A 26,747-nucleotide genomic window follows, 5' to 3' on the forward strand; every position below is an offset into this window, starting at 1 on the left:
TTCCCTTCCACTGTGTGAACGATCCTCTGTTCCCTTCCACTATGTGAACGTTCCACTGTTCCCTTCAACTATGTGAACGTTCCTCTGTTCCCTTCCACTATGTGAACGTTCCTCTGTTCCCTTCCACTATGTGAACGTTCCTCTGCTCAATTCCACTATGTGAACGTTCCTCTGTTCCCTTCCACTATGTGAACGTTCCTCTGTTCCCTTCCACTATGTGAACGTTCCTCTGTTCCCTTCCACTATGTGAACGATCCTCTGTTCCCTTCCACTATGTGAACGTTCCTCTGTTCCCTTCCACTATGTGAAGGTTCCTCTGTTTCCTTCCACTATGTGAACATTCCTCTGTTCCCTTCCACTATGTGAACGTTCCTCTGTTCCCTTCCACTATGTGAACGTTCCTCTGTTCCCTTCCACTATGTGAACGTTCCTCTGTTCCCTTCCACTATGTGAACGTTCCTCTGTTCCCTTCCACTATGTGAACGATCCTCTGTTCCCCGTCTCTTACTCACACTGTTGTGTTGAGCACCATAATGACATTGATTCTGTCTGGCTGTCACCGGACTGTTGTTTTGGCCCTCAGCCTTTCCCCTCCCTCCCTCCCTCCCTCCCTCCCTCCCTCCCTCCCTCCCTCCCTCCCTCCCTCCCTCCCTCCCTCCCTCCCGCTCCCTCCCTCCCTCCCTCCCTCCCTCCCGCTCCCTCCCTCCCTCCCTCCCGCTCCCTCCCTCCCTCCCTCCCTCCCCTTCTCGCCCTGGGCGATAGACCCCAGAGGGTGACACTGGCTATAACCGTCGTCGTGGTCACCACCCGTTGGTTGGGGCAAGAGGTAATGCATTGTGACAGTTGTCTCATTATTTAGAGCTAGGGTGCATGTGTGGGTGGGGGAGGGGGCGGGTGGAGAAGGGAGAACAGAGGAGAGGGGAGGGGAAATAAGAGGAGAAGACATATTGGGGAAACTTATCTTGTTCAACTTTTGTCTAGACTGATGTGTCACACACTTTCCTACACACACAGACATCCACCTGTTCCTTCTCCTCCTTCTCCTCCTGTTTCTTCTCCTCCTCTTCCTCATCTTCCTCTTTCTACTCCTCCTCCTTCTCCTCCGCCTCCTGCTCCTCCTGTTCCTTCTCCTCCTCTTCCTCATCTTCCTCTTCCTCCTTCTCCTCCTGCTCCTCCTGTTCCTTCTCCTCCTCTTCCTCATCTTCCTCTTTCTACTCCTCCTCCTTCTCCTCCTCCTCCTCCTGCTCCTCCTGTTCCTTCTCCTCCTCTTCCTCATCTTCCTCTTTCTACTCCTCCTCCTTCTACTCCTCCTCTTCCTCCTCCTAGTCCTCCTCTTCCTCATCATCCTCTTCCCACTCCTACTCCTCCTCTACCTGCTCCTCCTCTTCCTTGTACTCCTCCTCCTACTCCTGCTCCTCCACCTCTTCCTCCTCCCCTTCTTCCTACTTCTCCTCCTTCTCCTCCTCCTTCTCCTATGCCTCCTTTTCATCCATCATTTCCTACTCCTCTACCTGCTCCTCTTCCTACCCCTCTTCTTCCTGCTCCTCCTCCTCTTCTTCCTGCTCCTCCTTCTCTTCCTCCTCCTCTCCTTCCTGCTCCTCCCCCTCCTTCTCCTCCTCCTCCTTCTCATCCTACTCCTCCTGCTACCCCTCCTCTTCCTCATCTTCCTCTTTCTACTCCTACTCCCCCTCCTTCTCCTCCTCCTCTTCCTCATACTCCTCCTCCTACGCCTCCTCCTACGCCTCCTCCTACTCCTCCTCCTTCTCCTCCTCTTCCACCTATGCCTCCTCTTCCTACCCCTCTTCTTCCTCCTCCTCCTTCTCCTATGCCTCCTTTTCATCCATCTCTTCCTACTCCTCTACCTGCTCCTCTTCCAACCCCTCTTCTTCCTGCTCCTCCTCCTCCTCTTCTTCCTGCTCCTCCTTCTCTTCCTCCTCCTCTCCTTCCTGCTCCTCCCCTCCTTCTCCTCCTCCTCCTTCTCATCCTACTCCTCCTACCCCTCCTCCTCATACTCCTCCTCCTACTCCTCCTCCTACGCCTCCTCCTACTCCTCATCATACTCCTCCTACTACTCCTCCTCATACTCCTCCTCCTACTCCTACTCCTCCTCCTACTCCTCCTCATACTCCTCCTCCTACTCCTCCTCCTACTCCTCCTCATACTCCTCCTCCTACGCCTCCTCCTACTCCTCATCATACTCCTCCTCCTACTCCTCCTCCTACTCCTCCTCCTACTCCTCCTCCTACTCCTCCTCCTACTCCTCCTCCTCCTTCTCATCCTACTCTTCCTGCTACCCCTCCTCTTCCTCATCTTTCTCTTTCTACTCCTACTCCCCCTCCTTCTCCTCCTCCTCTTCCTCATTCTCCTCCTCCTATGCCTCCTCCTACGCCTCCTCCTACTCCTCCTCTTCCACCTATGCCTCCTCTTCCTACCCCTCCTTCTCCTCCTCCTCCTTCTCCTCCTACTCCTTCTACGCCTTCTCCTACTCCTCCTCCTACTCCTCCTCATACTCCTCCTCCTACTCCTCCTCCTACTCCTCCTCCTACGCCTCCTATTCCTCCTCCTCTTCCTACTCCTCTTCTTCCTGCTCTGCCTCCTCCTCTTACTCCTCCTTCTCCTCCTCCTCCTGTTCCTCCTCCTCCTGTTCCTCCTCCTCCTACGCCTCCTCTTCCTAACCCTCTTCCCACTCCTCCTCTTTGTCCTTCTCCTGCTCCTCCTCCTACCCCCCTTCCCCCTCCTCCTCCTCTTTGTAATTCTCCTCCTCCTGCTCCTCCTCCTACCCCCTTCCCCCTCCTCCTCCTCTTTGTCCTTCTCCTCCTCCTGTTCCTCCTCCTCATCCTACTCATCTTCCTACCCCTCTTCCTCCTGTGCCTCCTCCTACCCCCCTTCCCCCTCCACCTCCTCTTTGTCCTTCTCCTCCTCCTCCTCCTGCTCCTCTTCCTACCCCTCTTTTTCCTGCTCCACCACCTACCCCTCTCCCCCTCCTCCTCCTCTTTGTCCTTCTCCTCCTCCTCCTCCTCCTCCTGCTGCTCCTCTTCCTACCCCTCTTCTTCCTAGTCCCCCTTCTCCTTCTCCTCCTCCTCCTCCTCTTCGTCCTTCTCCTCGTCTTCCTCATCCTGCCCTTCTTCCTACCCCTCTTCTTCCTGCTCCTCCTCCTTCTCCTCCTCATCCTACTCCTCCTCCTATCCATTATCTTCCTGCTCCCCCTCCTCCTCCTCCTCCTCCTCCTCTTTGTCCTTCTCTTCCTCCTCCTCTTCCTCCTCCTCCTCCTCTTTGTCATGCTCCTCCTCCTCCTCTTTGTCCTTCTCTTCCTCCTCCTCTTCCTCCTCCGCCTCCTCTTTGTCATGCTCCTCCTCCTCCTCCTCCTCCTCCTCCTCCTCCTGTTCCTTCTTGCCCTGTCTGCACGTTGTCTGAGTATACAAGATGGACCTCTGAGCCCTTACTCATGCAACACGTCTTTGCGTTTGCCCCTATTCTCTGAACAGTTCACTACTTTTGAAGAAAGCCCTATGGACCCTGGTCAAGAGCAGTGCACTATATAGGAAATGGGTTTTGATTTGGCACATAGCCTTAGAAACACAACCAGACACTCACTTGACAATGCAAACAGAGAGCATTTGACTTCTTCTCTCCTACAGGCCAAGTTCAATATAAATTGGCACACACACACACGCAGACACACACACACACACACACATACAAACACTAGTATTCTGTTGAACCTCAGCGGGATTGCAACGGACAAAAGTTAAATTGCACTGACCTAAGGTGAGGCATAAACAAACATAAGAGGAGAGAGAAAGAATGAGGGAACTAAATAAAGATTGAGAGAATCAAACAACTGGGGCTGTTGGTGTCCAATACGAACTGTCATGATGGTGAGTTACTGATGTCTACTATAATATTCTGTTGGTGTCCAATATGAACTATAATGGAGGTGAGTTACTGATGTCTACTATAATATTCTGTTGGTGTCCAATATGAACTGTCATGGAGGTGAGTTACTGATGTCTACTATAATATTATGTTGGTGTCCAATATGAACTGTCATGGAGGTGAGTTACTGATGTCTATAATATTCTGTTGGTGTCCAATATGAACTGTCATGGAGGTGAGTTACTGATGTCTATAATATTCTGTTGGTGTCCAATATGAACTGTCATGGAGGTGAGTTACTGATGTCTATAATATTCTGTTGGTGTCCAATATGAACTGTCATGGAGGTGAGTTACTGATGTCTATAATATTCTGTTGGTGTCCAATATGAACTGTCATGGATGTGAGTTACTGATGTCTATAATATTCTGTTGGTGTCCAATATGAACTGTCATGGAGGTGAGTTACTGATGTCTACTATAATATTCTGTTGGTGTCCAATATGAACTGTCATGGAGGTGAGTTACTGATGTCTATAATATTCTGTTGGTGTCCAATATGAACTGTCATGGAGGTGAGTTACTGATGTCTACTATAATATTCTGTTGGTGTCCAATATGAACTGTCATGGAGGTGAGTTACTGATGTCTACTATAATATTCTGTTGGTGTCCAATATGAACTGTCATGGAGGTGAGTTACTGATGTCTACTATAATATTCTGTTGGTGTCCAATATGAACTGTCATGGAGGTGAGTTACTGATGTCTATAATATTCTGTTGGTGTCCAATATGAACTGTCATGGAGGTGAGTCACTGATGTCTATAATATTCTGTTGGTGTCCAATATGAACTGTCATGGAGGTGAGTTACTGATGTCTATAATATTCTGTTGGTGTCCAATATGAACTGTCATGGAGGTGAGTTACTGATGTCTATAATATTCTGTTGGTGTCCAATACGAACTGTCATGGAGGTGAGTTACTGATGTCTACTATAATATTCTGTTGGTGTCCAATATGAACTGTCATGGAGGTGAGTTACTGATGTCTATAATATTCTGTTGGTGTCCAATATGAACTGTCATGGAGGTGAGTTACTGATGTCTATAATATTCTGTTGGTGTCCAATATGAACTGTCATGGAGGTGAGTTACTGATGTCTACTATAATATTCTGTTGGTGTCCAATATGAACTGTCATGGAGGTGAGTTACTGATGTCTATAATATTCTGTTGGTGTCCAATATGAACTGTCATGGAGGTGAGTTACTGATGTCTACTATAATATTCTGTTGGTGTCCAATATGAACTGTCATGGAGGTGAGTTACTGATGTCTATAATATTCTGTTGGTGTCCAATATGAACTGTCATGGAGGTGAGTTACTGATGTCTATAATATTCTGTTGGTGTCCAATATGAACTGTCATGGAGGTGAGTTACTGATGTCTATAATATTCTGTTGGTGTCCAATATGAACTGTCATGGAGGTGAGTTACTGATGTCTATAATATTCTGTTGGTGTCCAATATGAACTGTCATGGATGTGAGTTACTGATGTCTATAATATTCTGTTGGTGTCCAATATGAACTGTCATGGAGGTGAGTTACTGATGTCTACTATAATATTCTGTTGGTGTCCAATATGAACTGTCATGGAGGTGAGTTACTGATGTCTATAATATTCTGTTGGTGTCCAATCTGAACTGTCATGGAGGTGAGTAACTGATGTCTACTATAATATTCTGTTGGTGTCCAATATGAACTGTCATGGAGGTGAGTTACTGATGTCTATAATATTCTGTTGGTGTCCAATACGAACTGTCATGGAGGTGAGTTACTGATGTCTACTATAATATTCTGTTGGTGTCCAATATGAACTGTCATGGAGGTGAGTTACTGATGTCTACTATAATATTCTGTTGGTGTCCAATATGAACTGTCATGGAGGTGAGTTACTGATGTCTACTATAATATTCTGTTGGTGTCCAATATGAACTGTCATGGAGGTGAGTTACTGATGTCTATAATATTCTGTTGGTGTCCAATATGAACTGTCATGGAGGTGAGTTACTGATGTCTATAATATTCTGTTGGTGTCCAATATGAACTGCCATGGTGGTGAGTGACTGATGTCTACTATAATATTCTGTTGGTGTCCAATATGAACTGTCATGGAGGTGAGTTACTGATGTCTATAATATTCTGTTGGTGTCCAATATGAACTGTCATGGAGGTGAGTTACTGATGTCTATAATATTCTGTTGGTGTCCAATATGAACTGTCATGGAGGTGAGTTACTGATGTCTATAATATTCTGTTGGTGTCCAATATGAACTGTCATGGAGGTGAGTTACTGATGTCTACTATAATATTCTGTTGGTGTCCAATACGAACTGTCATGGAGGTGAGTTACTGATGTCTATAATATTCTGTTGGTGTCTAATATGAACTGTCATGGAGGTGAGTTACTGATGTCTATAATATTCTGTTGGTGTCCAATATGAACTGTCATGGAGGTGAGTTACTGATGTCTACTATAATATTCTGTTGGTGTCCAATATGAACTGTCATGGAGGTGAGTTACTGATGTCTATAATATTCTGTTGGTGTCCAATACGAACTGTCATGGAGGTGAGTTACTGATGTCTACTATAATATTCTGTTGGTGTCCAATATGACTGTCATGGAGGTGAGTTACTGATGTCTATAATATTCTGTTGGTGTCCAATATGAACTGTCATGGAGGTGAGTTACTGATGTCTATAATATTCTGTTGGTGTCCAATATGAACTGTCATGGAGGTGAGTTACTGATGTCTATAATATTCTGTTGGTGTCTAATATGAACTGTCATGGAGGTGAGTTACTGATATCTACTATAAAATTCTGTTGGTGTCCAATATGAACTGTCATGGAGGTGAGCTACTGATGTCTATAATATTCTGTTGGTGTCCAATATGAACTGTCATGGAGGTGAGTTACTGATGTCTACTATAATATTCTGTTGGTGTCCAATATGAACTGTCATGGAGGTGAGTTACTGATGTCTTTAATATTCTGTTGGTGTCCAATATGAACTGTCATGGAGGTGAGTTACTGATGTCTATGATAATATTCTGTTGGTGACCTTTCCCCCAGTGGTGGAAAAAGTACTCACGTCTCATACTTGAGTAAAAGTAATGATACCTTAATAGAAAATGACTCTAGTAAAAGTGAAATTCACCCATTAAAATCCTACTTGAGTAAAAATCTAAAAGTATTTGCTTTAAAATACACTTAAGCATCAAAAGTAAAAGTATAAATCCTTTAAAACTCCTATTAACCAAATCAGACGACACAATCTTCTTGTTTTTCATTTTTTTTACGGAGAGCCGGGGGCACATTCCAACACTAAGACCTCATTTACAAACAAAGCATTTGTGTTTAGTGAAGGTGCCAGATCAGAGGCAGGAGATGACCAGGGATATTCTCCTGATGAGTGTGTGAATTGAACCATTTGTTTTCTGTCCTACTAAGCTTTCACAATATGCTTGTGGGTGTCAGGGAAGATGTATGGAGTACAACATACGTACTTCTCTTTAGGAATGCAGTGAAGTACAATCAGATATAAATAGTAAAATAAAGTACAGATACCCCCAAGAAAAACGACTTAAAACGACTTCAGGATCGGTGTCCCGTCTACGGGACTGTTAAGCTAATGTAGGCTAATGTGACTAGCATGAGGTTGTAAGTAACAGGAACATTTCACAGGACATAGACATATGTGATATTGGCACAAAGCTTAAATTCTTGTAAATCAAAATCAAATTTACAGTAGCTATTGCAGTGAAAGAATACCATTGCTATTGTTTGAGGAGAGTGCACATTTTTGAACATGAAAAAATATTAATGAACAAATGACCCGCGTTTGTGCAGTCTTAATACAACATTTCCGACAATAAATGCAATGGTTCATTGGATCAGTCTAAAGCTTTCCATATACACTGCTGCCATCTAGTGGCCAGAATCTAAATTGCACCTGTGCTGGAATAATACATTATGGCCTTTCTCTTGCATTTCAAAGATAATGGTACAAAAAAAATAAAAATTCAAAATAACTTTTTTCAGATCTATTGTGTTATATTCTCCTACATTACTTTCCCATTTCCATTTTAAAACGTGTTTCCTTTCAAATGGTATCAATAATATGCATGTCCTTGCTTCAGGGCATGAGCTACAGGCAGTTAGAGTTGGGTCTGTCATTGTAACAGGTTAAGTTGTACTTTAAAATATTTTACTAAAGTACTGTACACCACTGCCTGTCCCCTACTCCTCTCCTCCACTCCTATTTCATTCTCTCCTCCTGTTCTTCTACTCTTCGCTGTCCCTCTGGAGAGTGTGTCCACACACAGACACATGCACACACAGACACATGCACACACACACTCCTGGTCTCCCTGTTGTCCCGCTGGCTGTGAAGGATTCATTATCCACCTATGGCCTGTAGATGTAATGAGGTTGGAGAGGTAGAAGGTGATCCCTGGGCTGTAATAATACAAGGGAGGTGTGTGTGTGTGTGGGTGGTTGGGTGGGTGTGTGTAGACCCACTTCACTGTTTGTGGCTGTAATACAAGGTAGACTATTCGAGCCCCTGTGTGTGTGTGTGTCTGCTGTAATATTGTCTCTGTGTAACAGGGGACAGACAGGGCCCTCTCTACGGACCTTTCAGTGGACAGACAAGGCCCTCTCTACGGACCTTTCAGTGGACAGACAAGGCCCTCTCTACGGACCTTTCAGTGGACAGACAAGGCCCTCTCTACGGACCTTTCAGTGGACAGACAAGGCCCTCTCTACGGACCTTTCAGTGGACAGACAAGGCCCTCTCTACGGACCTTTCAGGGGACAGACAAGGCCCTCTCTACGGACCTTTCAGTGGACAGACAAGGCCCTCTCTACGGACCTTTCAGTGGACAGACAAGGCCTCTCTACGGACCTTTCAGGGGACAGACAGGGCCCTCTCTACGGACCTTTCAGTGGACAGACAAGGCCCTCTCTACGGACCTTTCAGTGGACAGACAAGGCCCTCTCTACGGACCTTTCAGGGGACAGACAGGGCCCTCTCTACGGACCTTTCAGTGGACAGACAGGGCCCTCTCTACGGGCCTTTCAGGGGACAGACAGGGCCCTCTCTACGGGCCTTTCAGGGCACAGACAGGGCCCTCTCTACGGGCCTTCCAGGGGACAGACAGGGCCATCTCTATGGGCCTTTCAGGGGACAGACAGGGCCCTCTCTACGGACCTTTCAGGGGACAGACAGGGCCCTCTCTACGGGCCTTTCAGGGGACAGACAGGGCACTCTCTACGGACCTTTCAGGGGACAGACAGGGCCCTCTCTACGGGCCTTTCAGGGGACAGACAGGGCCCTCTCTACGGGCCTTCCAGGGGACAGACAGGGCCCTCTCTACGGGCCTTTCAGGGGACAGACAGGGCCCTCTCTACGGACCTTCCAGGGGACAGACAGGGCCCTCTCTACAGGCCTTTCAGAGGACAGACAGGGCCTCTCTACGGACCTTTCAGGGGACAGACAGGGCCCTCTCTACGGACCTTTCAGGGGACAGACAGGGCCCTCTCTACGGGCCTTTCAGGGGACAGACAGGGCCCTCTCTACGGACCTTTCAGGGGACAGACAGGGCCCTCTCTACGGACCTTTCAGTGGACAGACAGGGCCCTCTCCACGGGCCTTTCAGGGGACAGACAGGGCCCTCTCTACGGGCCTTTTAGGGGACAGACAGGGCCCTCTCTACGGGCCTTTCAGGGGACAGACAGGGCCCTCTCTACGGGCCTTTCAGGGGACAGACAGGGCCCTCTCTACGGGCCTTCAGGGGACAGACAGGGCCCTCTCTACGGGCCTTTCAGGGGACAGACAGGGCCCTCTCTACGGGCCTACCAGGGGACAGACAGGGCCCTCTCTACAGGCCTTTCAGAGGACAGACAGGGCCCTCTCTACGGACCATTCAGGGGACAGACAGGGCCCTCTCTACGGACCTTTTAGGGGACAGACAGGGCCCTCTCTACAGGCCTTTCAGGGGACAGACAAGGCCCTCTCTACGGACCTTTTAGGGGACAGACAGGGCCCTCTCTACAGGCCTTTCAGGGGACAGACAGGGCCCTCTCTACGGGCCTTTCAGGGGACAGACAGGGCCCTCTCTACGGACCTTTTCGGGGACAGACAGGGCCCTCTCTACGGACCTTTCAGGGGACAGACAGGGCCCTCTCTACGGGCCTTTCAGGGGACAGACAGGGCCCTCTCTACAGGCCTTACAGGGGACAGACAGGGCCCTCTCTACGGACCTTTCAGGGGACAGACGGGGCCCTCTCTACAGGCCTTACAGGGGACAGACAGGGCCCTCTCTACGGACCTTTCAGGGGACAGACAGGGCCCTCTCTACGGGCCTTTCAGGGGACAGACAGGGCGTGTGGTCATGTGTTGCTACCATGTTGCTACCATGTCGTCTGAGGTCTCTCTGTCTGTAGAGATGTGCTACTCCCAGACCCCGGCTCCGCAGGAGGCCATTTGGTAGGCCGTCATGGAACATAATAATGTGTTTTCAACTGACTTTCCTCCTTAAATAAAGTTTAAATAAGTCAATTAAATAAAATGATAAATGTTTATTGAAAGGGGAATTACGATTATGATACATAAATCAAGATTCCCCTGATGATACACCCTCCCGCCCGCCAACAAACCCAGCATCCGTATTACAATAAGATTAAAACAACACACCAAGCATCCAATATTACAACTAGATTAAAACAACAAACCAAGCATCCCCTGTTTGTCCATTGACAATGTTTTATAGCACATGATTGAACCTTCATTCAACCAGCCGAGTCAGCGAGGAACACATGGCTGCCTGTAGTCCCATACATAGACTACATGTAATCTGATACGCTGATAGAATTAAACCTCAACGATTACCAAAAATAAAAAGTTATGTTGGGTTTATGTTCAATCTGAGATTCACCACATGAGGAGCTCTACTGGTCACCGCGGCGGAGAACATGCAAGAGATCCACATGTGAATGAAGACAGTGCAAACAACCAGAGCCCCTGTCCCAAACCAAGCTGCACACAATGTCCCCAGTGTTGTCCCTACTCTACCTGCCCACACATACGTACTACTGCTCCCTGCTACCCCATAGGCACTACAGCTACATGTTAGACCAGCAGACAGAACCACCCCGGCAGACAGAACCACCCCGGCAGACAGAACCACCCCGGCAGACAGAACCACCCCAGCAGACAGAACCACCCCGGCAGACACAACCACCCCAGCAGACAGAACCACCCCAGCAGACAGAACCACCCCAGCAGACAGAACCACCCCAGCAGACAGAACCACCCCGGCAGACAGAACCACCCCAGCAGACAGAACCACCCCAGGAGACAGAACCACCCCAGCAGACAGAACCACCCCAGCAGACAGAACCACCCCAGGAGACAGAACCACCCCAGGAGACAGAACCACCCCAGCAGACAGAACCACCCCAGCAGACAGAACCACCCCAGGAGACAGAACCACCCCGGCAGACAGAACCACCCCAGCAGACAGAACCACCCCGGCAGACAGAACCACCCCAGCAGACAGAACCACCCCAGCAGACAGAACCACCCCAGGAGACAGAACCACCCCAGCAGACAGAACCACCCCAGGAGACAGAACCACCCCAGCAGACAGAACCACCCCAGCAGACAGAACCACCCCGGCAGACAGAACCACACCCCGGCAGACAGAACCACCCCAGGAGACAGAACCACCCCAGCAGACAGAACCACCCCAGGAGACAGAACCACCCCAGCAGACAGAACCACCCCGGCAGACAGAACCACCCCGGCAGACAGAACCACCCCGGCAGACAGAACCACCCCAGCAGACAGAACCACCCCAGGAGACAGAACCACCCCAGCAGACAGAACCACCCCAGCAGACAGAACCACCCCAGCAGACAGAACCACCCCAGCAAACAGAACCACCCCAGCAGACAGAACCACCCCAGCAGACAGAACCACCCCAGCAGACAGAACCACCCTAGGAGACAGAACCACCCCAGCAGACAGAACCACCCCAGCAGACAGAACCACCCCAGCAGACAGAACCACCCCAGCAAACAGAACCACCCCAGCAGACAGAACCACCCCAGCAGACAGAACCACCCCAGGAGACAGAACCACCCCAGCAGACAGAACCACCCCAGCAGACAGAACCACCCTAGGAGACAGAACCACCCCAGCAGACAGAACCACCCCAGCAGACAGAACCACCCCAGCAGACAGAACCACCCCAGGAGACAGAACCACCCCAGCAGACAGAACCACTCCAGCAGACAGAACCACCCCAGCAGACAGAACCACCCCAGCAGACAGAACCACCCCAACAGACAGAACCACCCCAGCAGACAGAACCACCCCAGCAGCACCGGCTGGACCCAACAGAGCTCCCAAGGTCCCCCATGGCCCGACTACTGACTGACACTTCAGTATTACCGTACATATAGCCCCTCCTCCTGCTGCTACTGCTCCCGTTTCATTGGTCCCATAGCAAAAGGAGCAGACACAACTACGGCACATCCAGCAACATAAAGTGCTGCGACAATAAATGCTAAAGTCACAGACGTATCTACAGTATATTTGTACACAACTTGGAGGTCAGACATTCTTCCAACCACGGTTTCAATGAGGTGCCCCAAACCTCCACATACTGCAGTGGTCCCAGAACTACAGTCACCTCCTTGGTGTCCGGCTCAGTTCTCCCCAGCACTCATCATTCTCCTGAAGTTAGCTTTGACCTGTTGTGAGACTGTTATGGGGATCAAAACCATTAGAAGAAGAGAGAGAGGTGAGAGGGAGGGGGTTGGGAGGATAGAGGGGGGTTGGGAAGATAGAGGGAGGAGAGATGGAGGGGGGTTGGAAGAGAGAGGGACGGGGTTTTGAGAAGAAAGGGATGAATGAGGGAGGAGAGAGGGAGGAATGAGGGAGGAGAGAGGGGGTTGGGAAGAGACAGAGAGGGGTTTGGGAGGAGAGAGGGAGGAGACAAGGAGGGGTTGGGAGAAGAGAGGGAATAGAGAGGGAAGGGGTTGGGAGGAGAGACGGAGGGAGGGGGAGGGAGGGAGGGAGGGAGGGAGGGAGGGAGGGAGGGAGGGAGGGAGGGAGGGAGGGAGGGAGGGAGGGAGGGGAGGGAGGGAGGGAGGGGGAGGGAGGGAGGGAGGGAGGGGAGGGAGGGAGGGGGTGAGCATAGATGAATGTTTATTAACAACTAGGAGTCCTACCAAAACCCACTCTAAACTACCACAAACCAGTAAAATGGGACTGAGTGTTACCCAGATCAATTCCAATCAAGTTTATTCGTCACGTGCACAGGGTACAGCATGTGTAAATGGTGCTGTCATGATATCACACATTGACTTTAGAATCAGTCGGTTCTCCACGGAGGGATAAACAGTGATTTGTAGGCTAAGGTTTGGGACTGGGCTAAAACAGAATCAAAGTTCAGGCAACTGTTCATTTTAGACATTCATTCTGGGTCGTTAAGTTATGGGTTAAGGTTTCGCGAAAGTCTTTAAAAAAAAGGAGCCCTTGGCACTGAGATTGAACCTGTGACCCTCAGATCCAGAGCTTCCAGGAAACATGCCAACGGTGAGAACCTAAGACATTCCATGGAATGTTGTCAACCTACCAGCAGAGAGCATTTATCGGATGAACCTTTCTGTGTCGGTTGTAGGAGACAAACACAATGAGGTTTATCAGGTTCTGCTGCTTCAGAAGACAGAAGACATTTAACCCTGACTTTGAAACAGTGAACTAAATACTAATTTACAGACAATCACCGTAAAAATGACCAAATGTCTACAGACCATGTCATCGTTTGATACGACACTGATAATAATTGGTGCCGTTAGAGGTCAAACCAAATCCATGGGGATGTTTGAGGTCAGTCCAAGTTTCCAGGTTGGTGAGTATCACTCAGAGGCTCGCAGGTTCAACCCAGAGATAATCAGTCCAGGACGGTGAGTATCACTCAGAGGCTCGTAGGTTCAACCCAGAGATAATCAGTCCAGGACGGTGAGTTTCACTCAGAGGCTCGCAGGTTCAACCCAGAGATAATCAGTCCAGGACGGTGAGTTTCACTCAGAGGCTCGCAGGTTCAACCCAGAGATAATCAGTCCAGGACGGTGAGTTTCACTCAGAGGCTCGCAGGTTCAACCCAGAGATAATCAGTCCAGGTTCCCAGGATGGTGAGTTCCACTCAGAGGCTCGCAGTTTCAACCCAGAGATAATCAGTCCAGGTTGGTGAGTATCACTCAGAGGCTCGCAGGTTCAACCCAGAGATAATCAGTCCAGGTTGGTGAGTATCACTCAGAGGCTCGCAGGTTCAACCCAGAGATAATCAGTCCAGGTTCCCAGGATGGTGAGTTCCACTCAGAGGCTCGCAGTTTCAACCCAGAGATAATCAGTCCAGGTTGGTGAGTATCAATCAGAGGCTCGCAGGTTCAACCCAGAGATAATCAGTCCAGGTTGGTGAGTATCACTCAGAGGCTCGTAGGTTCAACCCAGAGATAATCAGTCCAGGTTGGCGAGTATCACTCAGAGGCTCGCAGGTTCAACCCAGAGATAATCAGTCCAGGTTGGTGAGTATCACTCAGAGGCTCGTAGGTTCAACCCAGAGATAATCAGTCCAGGTTGGTGAGTATCACTCAGAGGCTCGTAGGTTCAACCCAGAGATAATCACTTATTTCCTTTTTGTCTGTTTGAAGCCTCATGCAGCCTTTTTATTTTGTATCATCATTGTATTTCTAATTAATCACTGTTTGTGTTAATTTCATGAAAACAATCATTTATTTCCCTAAGACTCTTCTGGCCATTGAAATGCTCAGTCAGATGGTGTGTCCACTTAGGAAACAACACTGGGGTGGCAGGGTAGCCTAGTGGTTAAAGTGTTGGACTAGCAGCCAAAAGGTTGCAAGTTCAAATCCCCAAGGTACAAATCTGTTGTTCTGCCCCTGAACAGGCAGTTAATAACATGTTGACGGCATGGGTTCCCAAGCAGGAACTACACACCCCCCCCTCAACTCAAACGGTGGCGCACAGAATGCAAAAATATTCTTAGAAATATTTAACCTCCACACATTAACAAGTCCAATAGCTCAAATGAAAGATAAATACCTTGTTCATCTACCCAGCGAGTCAGATTTCTATAATGTTTTACGGCGAAAACATAGCACATATTTACGTCAAACCACCACAAAGACACAGATGATATGCAGCCAATTTCTTGAACAGAAGATGCATTCACAAACGCAGGATTAGAAGAAAAATCATTCACTAACCTTTTGAAAATCTTCATCAGATGACATGTTACACAGTACATTTATGTTTTTTTTTCGATAATATGCAATTTATATCCATAAAGTTTGATCAGCCTGTAGTGTGGTTTTCCACTTTCATTTTGAGTGTCACTCCAAATCCAGACCTCCATGGGTTGATACATTTGATTTCCATTGATCATTTTTGAGTGATTTTGTTGTCAGTACATTCAACTATGTCAAGAACAAAGTATTTAATAAGAATATTTCATTCATTCAGATCTAGGATTTGTTATTTTAGTGTTTCCTTTATTTTTTGAGCAGTGTATATCCAAATGAACCTTTACCAGTTGAACATAAATACAGGAAATATTTTAACAAAATAGGCAACTGGAAGGTGGACTTGGCAGAGGTGGACTTGGCAGAGGTGGACTTGGCAGAGGTGGACTTGGCAGAGGTGGACTTGGTAGAGGTGGACTTGGTAGAGGTGGACTTGGCAGAGGTGGACTTGGCAGAGGTGGACTTGGCAGATGACAGAGGTGGACTTGGCAGAGGTGGACTTGGCAGAGGTGGACTTGGCAGAGGTGGACTTGGCAGATGACAGAGGTGGACTTGGCAGAGGTGGACTTGGCAGAGGTGGACTTGACAGAGGTGGACTTGGCAGAGGTGGACTTGGCAGAGGTGGACTTGGCAGATGACAGAGGTGGACTTGGCAGATGACAGAGGTGGACTTGACAGAGGTGGACTTGACAGAGGTGGACTTGGCAGAAGTGGACTTGACAGAGGTGGACTTGGCAATGACAGAGGTGGACTTGACAGAGGTGGACTTGACAGAGGTGGACTTGGCAGAGGTGGACTTGGCAGAGGTGGAATTGACAGAGGTGGACTTGACAGAGGTGGACTTGGCAATGACAGAGGTGGACTTGACAGAGGTGGACTTGGCAATGACAGAGGTGGACTTGACAGAGGTGGACTTGGCAGAGGTGGACTTGGCAGATGACAGAGGTGGACTTGGCAGAGGTGGACTTGGCAGATGACCGAGGTGGACTTGACAGAGGTGGACTTGACAGAGGTGGACTTGACAGAGGTGGACTTGACAGAGGTGGACTTGGCAGAGGTGGACTTGACAGAGGTGGACTTGACAGAGGTGGACTTGGCAGTGGTGGAATTGACAGAGGTGGACTTGAGTGTGACTCCAAATCCAGACCTCCATGGGTTGATACATTTGATTTCCATTGATCATTTTTGTGTGATTTTGTTGTCAGTACATTCAACTATGTAAAGAAAAAGTATTTAATAAGAATATTTCATTCATTCAGATCTAGGATTTGTTATTTTAGTGTTTCCTTTATTTTTTGAGCAGTGTATATCCAAATGAACCTTTACCAGTTGAACGTAAATACAGGAAATATTTTAACAAAATAGGCAACTGGAAGGTGGACTTGGCAGAGGTGGACTTGGCAGAGGTGGACTTGGTAGAGTTGGACTTGGCAGAGGTGGACTTGGTAGAGGTGGACTTGTCAGAGGTGTACTTGGTAGAGGTGGACTTGGTAGAGTTGGACTTCGCAGAGGTGGACTTGGCAGAGGTGGACTTGGCAGAGGTGTACTTGGTAGAGGTGGACTTGGCAGAGGTGGACTTGGTAGAGGTGGACTTGACAGAGGTGGACTTGGCAGATGACAGAGGTGGACTTGGCAGAGGTGGACTTGGCAGATGACAGAGGTGGACTTGGCAGAGGTGGACTTGGCAGAGGTGGACTTGGCAGATGACAGAGGTGGACTTGGCAGAGGTGGACTTGGCAGAGGTGGGCTTCACAGAGGTGGACTTGGCAGAGGTGGACTTGACAGAGGTGGACTTGGTAGAGGTGGACTTGGCAGAGGTGGACTTGACAGAGGTGGACTTGGCAGATGACAGAGGTGGACTTGACAGAGGTGGACTTGGCAGATGACAGAGGTGGACTTGACAGAGGTGGACTTGGCAGAGGTGGGCTTGGCAGAGGTGGGCTTGACAGAGGTGGACTTGACAGAGGTGGACTTGACAGAGGTGGACTTGGCAGATGACAGAGGTGGACTTGACAGAGGTGGACTTGGCAGATGACAGAGGTGGACTTGACAGAGGTGGACTTGGCAGAGGTGGACTTGGCAGAGGTGGACTTGACAGAGGTGGACTTGGCAGATGACAGAGGTGGACTTGACAGAGGTGGACTTGGCAGATGACAGAGGTGGACTTGACAGAGGTGGACTTGTCAGAGGTGGACTTGGCAGAGGTGGACTTGACAGAGGTGGACTTGACAGAGGTAGACTTGGCAGATGACAGAGGTGGACTTGACAGAGGTGGACTTGGCAATGACAGAGGTGGACTTGACAGAGGTGGACTTGACAGAGGTGGACTTGACAGAGGTGGACTTGGCAGAGGTGGACTTGGCAGAGGTGGACTTGACAGAGGTGGACTTGGCAGAGGTGGAATTGACAGAGGTGGACTTGGCAGAGGTGGACTTGGCAGAGGTGGACTTGGCAGAGGTGGAATTGACAGAGGTGGAATTGGCAGAGGTGGAATTGGCAGAGGTGGACTTGGCAGAGGTGGACTTGGCAGATGACAGAGGTGGACTTGAGAGAGGTGGAATTGACAGAGGTGGACTTGGCAGATGACAGAGGTGGACTTGAAAGAGGTGGAATTGGCAGAGGTGGACTTGGCAAAGGTGGACTTGGCAGAGGTGGACTTGACAGAGGTGGACTTGACAGAGGTGGACTTGACAGAGGTGGACTTGGCAGATGACAGAGGTGGACTTGAAAGAGGTGGAATTGGCAGAGGTGGACTTGGCAGAGGTGGACTTGACAGAGGTGGACTTGACAGAGGTGGACTTGACAGAGGTGGACTTGACAGAGGTGGACTTGGCAGAGGTGGACTTGGCAGAGGTGGACTTGGCAGATGACAGAGGTGGACTTGACAGATGACAGAGGTGGACTTGACAGAGGTGGACTTGGCAGAGGTGGACTTGACAGAGGTGGACTTGGCAATGACAGAGGTGGACTTGACAGAGGTGGACTTGGCAGATGACAGAGGTGGACTTGACAGAGGTGGACTTGGCAGAGGTGGACTTGGCAGATGACAGAGGTGGACTTGGCAGATGACCGAGGTGGACTTGACAGAGGTGGACTTGACAGAGGTGGACTTGACAGAGGTGGACTTGACAGAGGTGGACTTGGCAGAGGTGGACTTGGCAGAGGTGGAATTGACAGAGGTGGAATTGGCAGAGGTGGAATTGACAGAGGTGGACTTGGCAGATGACAGAGGTGGACTTGAAAGAGGTGGAATTGGCAGAGGTGGACTTGGCAGAGGTGGACTTGGCAGATGACAGAGGTGGACTTGACAGAGGTGGAATTGACAGAGGTGGACTTGGCAGATGACAGAGGTGGACTTGAAAGAGGTGGAATTGGCAGAGGTGGACTTGGCAGAGGTGGACTTGGCAGAGGTGGACTTGGCAGAGGTGGACTTGGCAGATGACAGAGGTGGACTTGGCAGAGGTGGACTTGGCAGATGACAGAGGTGGACTTGGCAGAGGTGGACTTGGCAGATGACCGAGGTGGACTTGACAGAGGTGGACTTGGTAGAGGTGGACTTGGTAGAGGTGGACTTGGCAGAGGTGTACTTGGTAGAGGTGGACTTGGTAGAGTTGGACTTCGCAGAGGTGGACTTGGCAGAGGTGGACTTGGCAGAGGTGTACTTGGTAGAGGTGGACTTGGCAGAGGTGGACTTGGTAGAGGTGGACTTGACAGAGGTGGACTTGGCAGATGACAGAGGTGGACTTGGCAGAGGTGGACTTGGCAGATGACAGAGGTGGACTTGGCAGAGGTGGACTTGGCAGAGGTGGACTTGGCAGATGACAGAGGTGGACTTGGCAGAGGTGGACTTGGCAGAGGTGGGCTTCACAGAGGTGGACTTGGCAGAGGTGGACTTGACAGAGGTGGACTTGGTAGAGGTGGACTTGGCAGAGGTGGACTTGACAGAGGTGGACTTGGCAGATGACAGAGGTGGACTTGACAGAGGTGGACTTGGCAGATGACAGAGGTGGACTTGACAGAGGTGGACTTGGCAGAGGTGGGCTTGGCAGAGGTGGGCTTGACAGAGGTGGACTTGACAGAGGTGGACTTGACAGAGGTGGACTTGGCAGATGACAGAGGTGGACTTGACAGAGGTGGACTTGGCAGATGACAGAGGTGGACTTGACAGAGGTGGACTTGGCAGAGGTGGACTTGGCAGAGGTGGACTTGACAGAGGTGGACTTGGCAGATGACAGAGGTGGACTTGACAGAGGTGGACTTGGCAGATGACAGAGGTGGACTTGACAGAGGTGGACTTGTCAGAGGTGGACTTGGCAGAGGTGGACTTGACAGAGGTGGACTTGACAGAGGTAGACTTGGCAGATGACAGAGGTGGACTTGACAGAGGTGGACTTGGCAATGACAGAGGTGGACTTGACAGAGGTGGACTTGACAGAGGTGGACTTGACAGAGGTGGACTTGGCAGAGGTGGACTTGGCAGAGGTGGACTTGACAGAGGTGGACTTGGCAGAGGTGGAATTGACAGAGGTGGACTTGGCAGAGGTGGACTTGGCAGAGGTGGACTTGGCAGAGGTGGAATTGACAGAGGTGGAATTGGCAGAGGTGGAATTGGCAGAGGTGGACTTGGCAGAGGTGGACTTGGCAGATGACAGAGGTGGACTTGAGAGAGGTGGAATTGACAGAGGTGGACTTGGCAGATGACAGAGGTGGACTTGAAAGAGGTGGAATTGGCAGAGGTGGACTTGGCAAAGGTGGACTTGGCAGAGGTGGACTTGACAGAGGTGGACTTGACAGAGGTGGACTTGGCAGATGACAGAGGTGGACTTGAAAGAGGTGGAATTGGCAGAGGTGGACTTGGCAGAGGTGGACTTGACAGAGGTGGACTTGACAGAGGTGGACTTGACAGAGGTGGACTTGACAGAGGTGGACTTGGCAGAGGTGGACTTGGCAGAGGTGGACTTGGCAGATGACAGAGGTGGACTTGACAGATGACAGAGGTGGACTTGACAGAGGTGGACTTGGCAGAGGTGGACTTGACAGAGGTGGACTTGGCAATGACAGAGGTGGACTTGACAGAGGTGGACTTGGCAGATGACAGAGGTGGACTTGACAGAGGTGGACTTGGCAGAGGTGGACTTGGCAGATGACAGAGGTGGACTTGGCAGATGACCGAGGTGGACTTGACAGAGGTGGACTTGACAGAGGTGGACTTGACAGAGGTGGACTTGACAGAGGTGGACTTGGCAGAGGTGGACTTGGCAGAGGTGGAATTGACAGAGGTGGAATTGGCAGAGGTGGAATTGACAGAGGTGGACTTGGCAGATGACAGAGGTGGACTTGAAAGAGGTGGAATTGGCAGAGGTGGACTTGGCAGAGGTGGACTTGGCAGATGACAGAGGTGGACTTGACAGAGGTGGAATTGACAGAGGTGGACTTGGCAGATGACAGAGGTGGACTTGAAAGAGGTGGAATTGGCAGAGGTGGACTTGGCAGAGGTGGACTTGGCAGAGGTGGACTTGGCAGAGGTGGACTTGGCAGATGACAGAGGTGGACTTGGCAGAGGTGGACTTGGCAGATGACAGAGGTGGACTTGGCAGAGGTGGACTTGGCAGATGACCGAGGTGGACTTGACAGAGGTGGACTTGACAGAGGTGGACTTGGCAGAGGTGGACTTGGCAGAGGTGGACTTGACAGAGGTGGACTTGGCAGAGGTGGAATTGACAGAGGTGGACTTGGCAGAGGTGGACTTGGCAGAGGTGGACTTGGCAGAGGTGGAATTGACAGAGGTGGAATTGGCAGAGGTGGACTTGGCAGAGGTGGACTTGGCAGATGACAGAGGTGGACTTGAGAGAGGTGGAATTGACAGAGGTGGACTTGGCAGATGACAGAGGTGGACTTGAAAGAGGTGGAATTGGCAGAGGTGGACTTGGCAGAGGTGGACTTGACAGAGGTGGACTTGACAGAGGTGGACTTGACAGAGGTGGACTTGACAGAGGTGGACTTGGCAGAGGTGGACTTGGCATAGGTGGACTTGACAATGACCGAGGTGGACTTGGCAGATGACAGAGGTGGACTTGACAGAGGTGGACTTGACAGAGGTGGACTTGGAAGAAGTGGACTTGACAGAGGTGGACTTGGCAATGACAGAGGTGGACTTGACAGAGGTGGACTTGGCAGATGACAGAGGTGGACTTGGCAGAGGTGGACTTGGCAGATGACAGAGGTGGACTTGGCAGATGACCGAGGTGGACTTGGCAGAGGTGGACTTGACAGAGGTGGACTTGACAGAGGTGGACTTGGCAGAGGTGGAATTGACAGAGGTGGACTTGGCAGAGGTGGACTTGGCAGAGGTGGAATTGACAGAGGTGGAATTGGCAGAGGTAGACTTGGCAGAGGTGGACTTGGCAGATGACAGAGGTGGACTTGACAGAGGTGGAATTGACAGAGGTGGACTTGGCAATGACAGAGGTGGACTTGACAGAGGTGGACTTGGCAGATGACAGAGGTGGACTTGACAGAGGTGGACTTGGCAGAGGTGGACTTGGCAGATGACAGAGGTGGACTTGGCAGATGACCGAGGTGGACTTGACAGAGGTGGACTTGACAGAGGTGGACTTGACAGAGGTGGACTTGACAGAGGTGGACTTGGCAGAGGTGGACTTGGCAGAGGTGGAATTGACAGAGGTGGAATTGGCAGAGGTGGAATTGACAGAGGTGGACTTGGCAGATGACAGAGGTGGACTTGAAAGAGGTGGAATTGGCAGAGGTGGACTTGGCAGAGGTGGACTTGGCAGATGACAGAGGTGGACTTGACAGAGGTGGAATTGACAGAGGTGGACTTGGCAGATGACAGAGGTGGACTTGAAAGAGGTGGAATTGGCAGAGGTGGACTTGGCAGAGGTGGACTTGGCAGAGGTGGACTTGGCAGAGGTGGACTTGGCAGATGACAGAGGTGGACTTGGCAGAGGTGGACTTGGCAGATGACAGAGGTGGACTTGGCAGAGGTGGACTTGGCAGATGACCGAGGTGGACTTGACAGAGGTGGACTTGACAGAGGTGGACTTGGCAGAGGTGGACTTGGCAGAGGTGGACTTGACAGAGGTGGACTTGGCAGAGGTGGAATTGACAGAGGTGGACTTGGCAGAGGTGGACTTGGCAGAGGTGGACTTGGCAGAGGTGGAATTGACAGAGGTGGAATTGGCAGAGGTGGACTTGGCAGAGGTGGACTTGGCAGATGACAGAGGTGGACTTGAGAGAGGTGGAATTGACAGAGGTGGACTTGGCAGATGACAGAGGTGGACTTGAAAGAGGTGGAATTGGCAGAGGTGGACTTGGCAGAGGTGGACTTGACAGAGGTGGACTTGACAGAGGTGGACTTGACAGAGGTGGACTTGGCAGAGGTGGACTTGGCAGAGGTGGACTTGACAATGACCGAGGTGGACTTGGCAGATGACAGAGGTGGACTTGACAGAGGTGGACTTGACAGAGGTGGACTTGGAAGAAGTGGACTTGACAGAGGTGGACTTGGCAATGACAGAGGTGGACTTGACAGAGGTGGACTTGGCAGATGACAGAGGTGGACTTGGCAGAGGTGGACTTGGCAGATGACAGAGGTGGACTTGGCAGATGACCGAGGTGGACTTGGCAGAGGTGGACTTGACAGAGGTGGACTTGACAGAGGTGGACTTGGCAGAGGTGGAATTGACAGAGGTGGACTTGGCAGAGGTGGACTTGGCAGAGGTGGAATTGACAGAGGTGGAATTGGCAGAGGTAGACTTGGCAGAGGTGGACTTGGCAGATGACAGAGGTGGACTTGACAGAGGTGGAATTGACAGAGGTGGAATTGACAGAGGTGGACTTGGCAGATGACAGAGGTGGACTTGAAAGAGGTGGAATTGGCAGAGGTGGACTTGGCAGAGGTGGACTTGGCAGATGACAGAGGTGGACTTGACAGAGGTGGAATTGACAGAGGTGGACTTGGCAGATGACAGAGGTGGACTTGAAAGAGGTGGAATTGGCAGAGGTGGACTTGGCAGAGGTGGACTTGGCAGAGGTGGACTTGGCAGAGGTGGACTTGGCAGATGACAGAGGTTGACCTGGCAGAGGTGGACTTGGCAGAGGTGGACTTGGCAGAGGTGGACTTGGTAGAGGTGGACTTGGCAGAGGTGGACTTGGCAGAGGTGGACTTGGCAGAGGTGGACTTGGCAGAGGTGGACTTGACAGAGGTGGACTTGGCAGAGGTGGACTTGGCAGAGGTGGACTTGGCAGAGGTGGACAGGCGCATGACTATGGATCTGTTGAGTGATGACTACACATGACGATGGTTCTGTTGAGGGATGACTACACATGACGATGGTTCTGTTGAGGGATGACTACACATGACTATGGATCTGCTGAGGGATGACTCCACATGACTATGGATCTGTTGAGGGATGACTACACATGACTATGGATCTGTTGAGGGATGACTACACATGACTATGGATCTGCTGAGGGATGACTCCACATGACTATGGATCTGTTGAGGGATGACTACACATGACGATAGTTCTGTTGAGGGATGACTACACATGACTATGGATCTGCTGAGGGATGACTACACATGACTATGGATCTGTTGAGGGATGACTACACATGACGATGGTTCTGTTGAGGGATGACTACACATGACTATGGATCTGTTGAGGGATGACTACACATGACTATGGATCTGTTGAGGGATGACTACACATGACGATGGTTCTGTTGAGGGATGACTACACATGACTATGGATCTGCTGAGGGATGACTACACATGACTATGGTTCTGTTGAGGGATGACTACACATGACTATGGTTCTGTTGAGGGATGACTACACATGACTATGGTTCTGTTGAGGGATGACAACACATGACTATGGATCTGTTGAGGGATGACTACACATGACGATGGTTCTGTTGAGGGATGACTACACATGACTATGGATTTTTTGAGGGATGACTATGGTTCTGTTGAGGGATGACTACACATGACGATGGACCTGTTGAGGGATGACTACACATGACTATGGATCTGTTGAGGGATGACTACACATGACGATGGTTCTGTTGTAGGATGACTATGGATCTGTTGAGGGATGATGAACATGACGATGGTTCTGTTGAGGGATGACTACACATGACGATGGTTCTGTTGAGGGATGACTACACATGACTATGGATTTTTTGAGGGATGACTATGGTTCTGTTGAGGGATGACTACACATGACGATGGACCTGTTGAGGGATGACTACACATGACTATGGATCTGTTGAGGGATGACTACACATGACGATGGTTCTGTTGAGGGATGACTACACATGATTATGGTTCTGTTGAGGGATGACTACACATGACGATGGTTCTGTTGAGGGATGACTACACATGACTATGGATCTGTTGAGGGATGACTACACATGACGATGGTTCTGTTGAGGGATGACTACACATGACTATGGGTTTTTTGAGGGATGACTATGGTTCTGTTGAGGGATGACTACACATGATGATGGACCTGTTGAGGGATGACTACACATGACTATGGATCTGTTGAGGGATGACTACACATGACGATGGTTCTGTTGAGGGATGACTACACATGATTATGGTTCTGTTGAGGGATGACTACACATGACTATGATTCTGTTGAGGGATGACCACACATGACTATGGTTCTGTTGAGGGATGACTACACATGACGATGGACCTGTTGAGGGAAGACTACACATGACGATGGACCTGTTGAGGGAAGACTACACATGACTATGGATCTGTTGAGGGATGACTACACATGACGATGGTTCTGTTGAGGGATGACTACACATGACTATGTTTCTGTTGAGGGATGACTACACATGACTATGGTTCTGTTGAGGGATGACTACACATGACTATGGTTCTGTTGAGGGATGACTACACATGACTATGTTTCTGTTGAGGGATGACTACACATGACGATGGTTCTGTTGAGGGATGACTATGGTTCTGTTGAGGGATGACTACACATGACGATGGTTCTGTTGAGGGATGACTACACATGACGATGGTTCTGTTGAGGGATGACTATGGTTCTGTTGTGGGATGACTACACATGACTATGGATCTGTTGAGGGATGACTACACATGACGATGGTTCTGTTGAGGGATGACTACACATGACTATGGATCTGCTGAGGGATGACTACACATGACTATTGAACTGTTGAGGGATGACTACACATGACTATGGATCTGTTGAGGATGACTACACATGACTATGGAACTGTTGAGGGATGACTACACATGACTATGGAACTGTTGAGGGATGACTACACATGACTATGGATCTGTTGAGGGATGACTACACATGACTATGGAACTGTTGAGGGATGACTACACATGACTATGGATCTGTTGAGGGATGACTACACATGACTATGGAAAACTGTTGAGGGATGACTATGGTTCTGTTGTGGGATGACTACACATGACTATGGATCTGTTGAGGGATGACTACACATGACGATGGTTCTGTTGAGGGATGACTACACATGACTATGGATCTGTTGAGGGATGACTACACATGACTATTGAACTGTTGAGGGATGACTACACATGACTATGGATCTGTTGAGGGATGACTACACATGACTATGGAACTGTTGAGGGATGACTACACATGACTATGGAACTGTTGAGGGATGACTACACATGACTATGGATCTGTTGAGGGATGACTACACATGACTATGGATCTGTTGAGGGATGACTACACATGACTATGGAAAACTGTTGAGGGATGACTATGGTTCTGTTGAGGGATGACTACACATGCCTATGGAACTGTTGAGGGATGACTACACATGACTATGGAACTGTTGAGGGATGACTACACATGACTATGGAACTGTTGAGGGATGACTACACATGACTATTGAACTGTTGAGGGATGACTACACATGACTATGGATCTGTTGAGGGATGACTACACATGACTATGGAACTGTTGAGGGATGACTACACATGACTATGGAACTGTTGAGGGATGACTACACATGACTATGGATCTGTTGAGGGATGACTACACATGACTATGGTTCTGTTGAGGGATGACTACACATGACTATGGTTCTGTTGAGGGATGACAACACATGACTATGGATCTGTTGAGGGATGACTACACATGACGATGGTTCTGTTGAGGGATGACTACACATGACTATGGATTTTTTGAGGGATGACTATGGTTCTGTTGAGGGATGACTACACATGACGATGGACCTGTTGAGGGATGACTACACATGACTATGGATCTGTTGAGGGATGACTACACATGACGATGGTTCTGTTGTAGGATGACTATGGATCTGTTGAGGGATGATGAACATGACGATGGTTCTGTTGAGGGATGACTACACATGACGATGGTTCTGTTGAGGGATGACTACACATGACTATGGATTTTTTGAGGGAT

The 26,747-nt window shown here is 49.7% G+C and overlaps 1 protein-coding gene across 1 annotated transcript; it reads right to left on the reverse strand.

Moving 5' to 3' along the window:
- Positions 1-12,657: 12,657 nt before the first annotated feature.
- Positions 12,658-23,560, reverse strand: LOC135506609 (serine-rich adhesin for platelets-like). The gene is made up of 23 exons (XM_064925938.1): positions 23,493-23,560; positions 23,254-23,386; positions 22,953-23,066; positions 22,404-22,502; positions 22,116-22,211; positions 21,882-21,995; positions 21,563-21,676; positions 21,151-21,327; positions 20,999-21,097; positions 20,711-20,806; positions 20,477-20,590; positions 19,967-20,077; positions 19,800-19,913; positions 19,267-19,377; positions 18,794-18,997; positions 18,611-18,706; positions 18,377-18,490; positions 17,852-17,977; positions 17,685-17,798; positions 17,152-17,262; positions 16,647-16,882; positions 15,564-15,760; positions 12,658-12,713 (listed from the first exon to the last, which is right to left on the reverse strand). Exons 1-23 carry the CDS (start codon positions 23,558-23,560, stop codon positions 12,658-12,660), a joined length of 2,814 nt encoding a protein of 937 aa, XP_064782010.1.
- Positions 23,561-26,747: the final 3,187 nt, after the last annotated feature.

Source organism: Oncorhynchus masou, chromosome 20 (assembly GCF_036934945.1).
Source record: "Oncorhynchus masou masou isolate Uvic2021 chromosome 20, UVic_Omas_1.1, whole genome shotgun sequence".
In the NCBI taxonomy this organism is placed as follows: domain Eukaryota; kingdom Metazoa; phylum Chordata; class Actinopteri; order Salmoniformes; family Salmonidae; genus Oncorhynchus; species Oncorhynchus masou.

Coding starts and splice junctions, on each gene's coding strand:
- LOC135506609 (XM_064925938.1), bottom strand. CDS start 23,560: ATGCGCCTGTCCACCTCTGCCAAGTCCACCTCTGCCAAGTCCACCTCT. Junction 20,078..20,476: donor CCTCTGTCAAGTCCACCTCT/GTCAAGTCCACC, acceptor TCATCTGCCAAG/TCCACCTCTGTCAAGTCCAC. Junction 17,799..17,851: donor CCACCTCTGTCATCTGCCAA/GTCCACCTCTGT, acceptor TCATCTGCCAAG/TCCACCTCTGCCAAGTCCAC.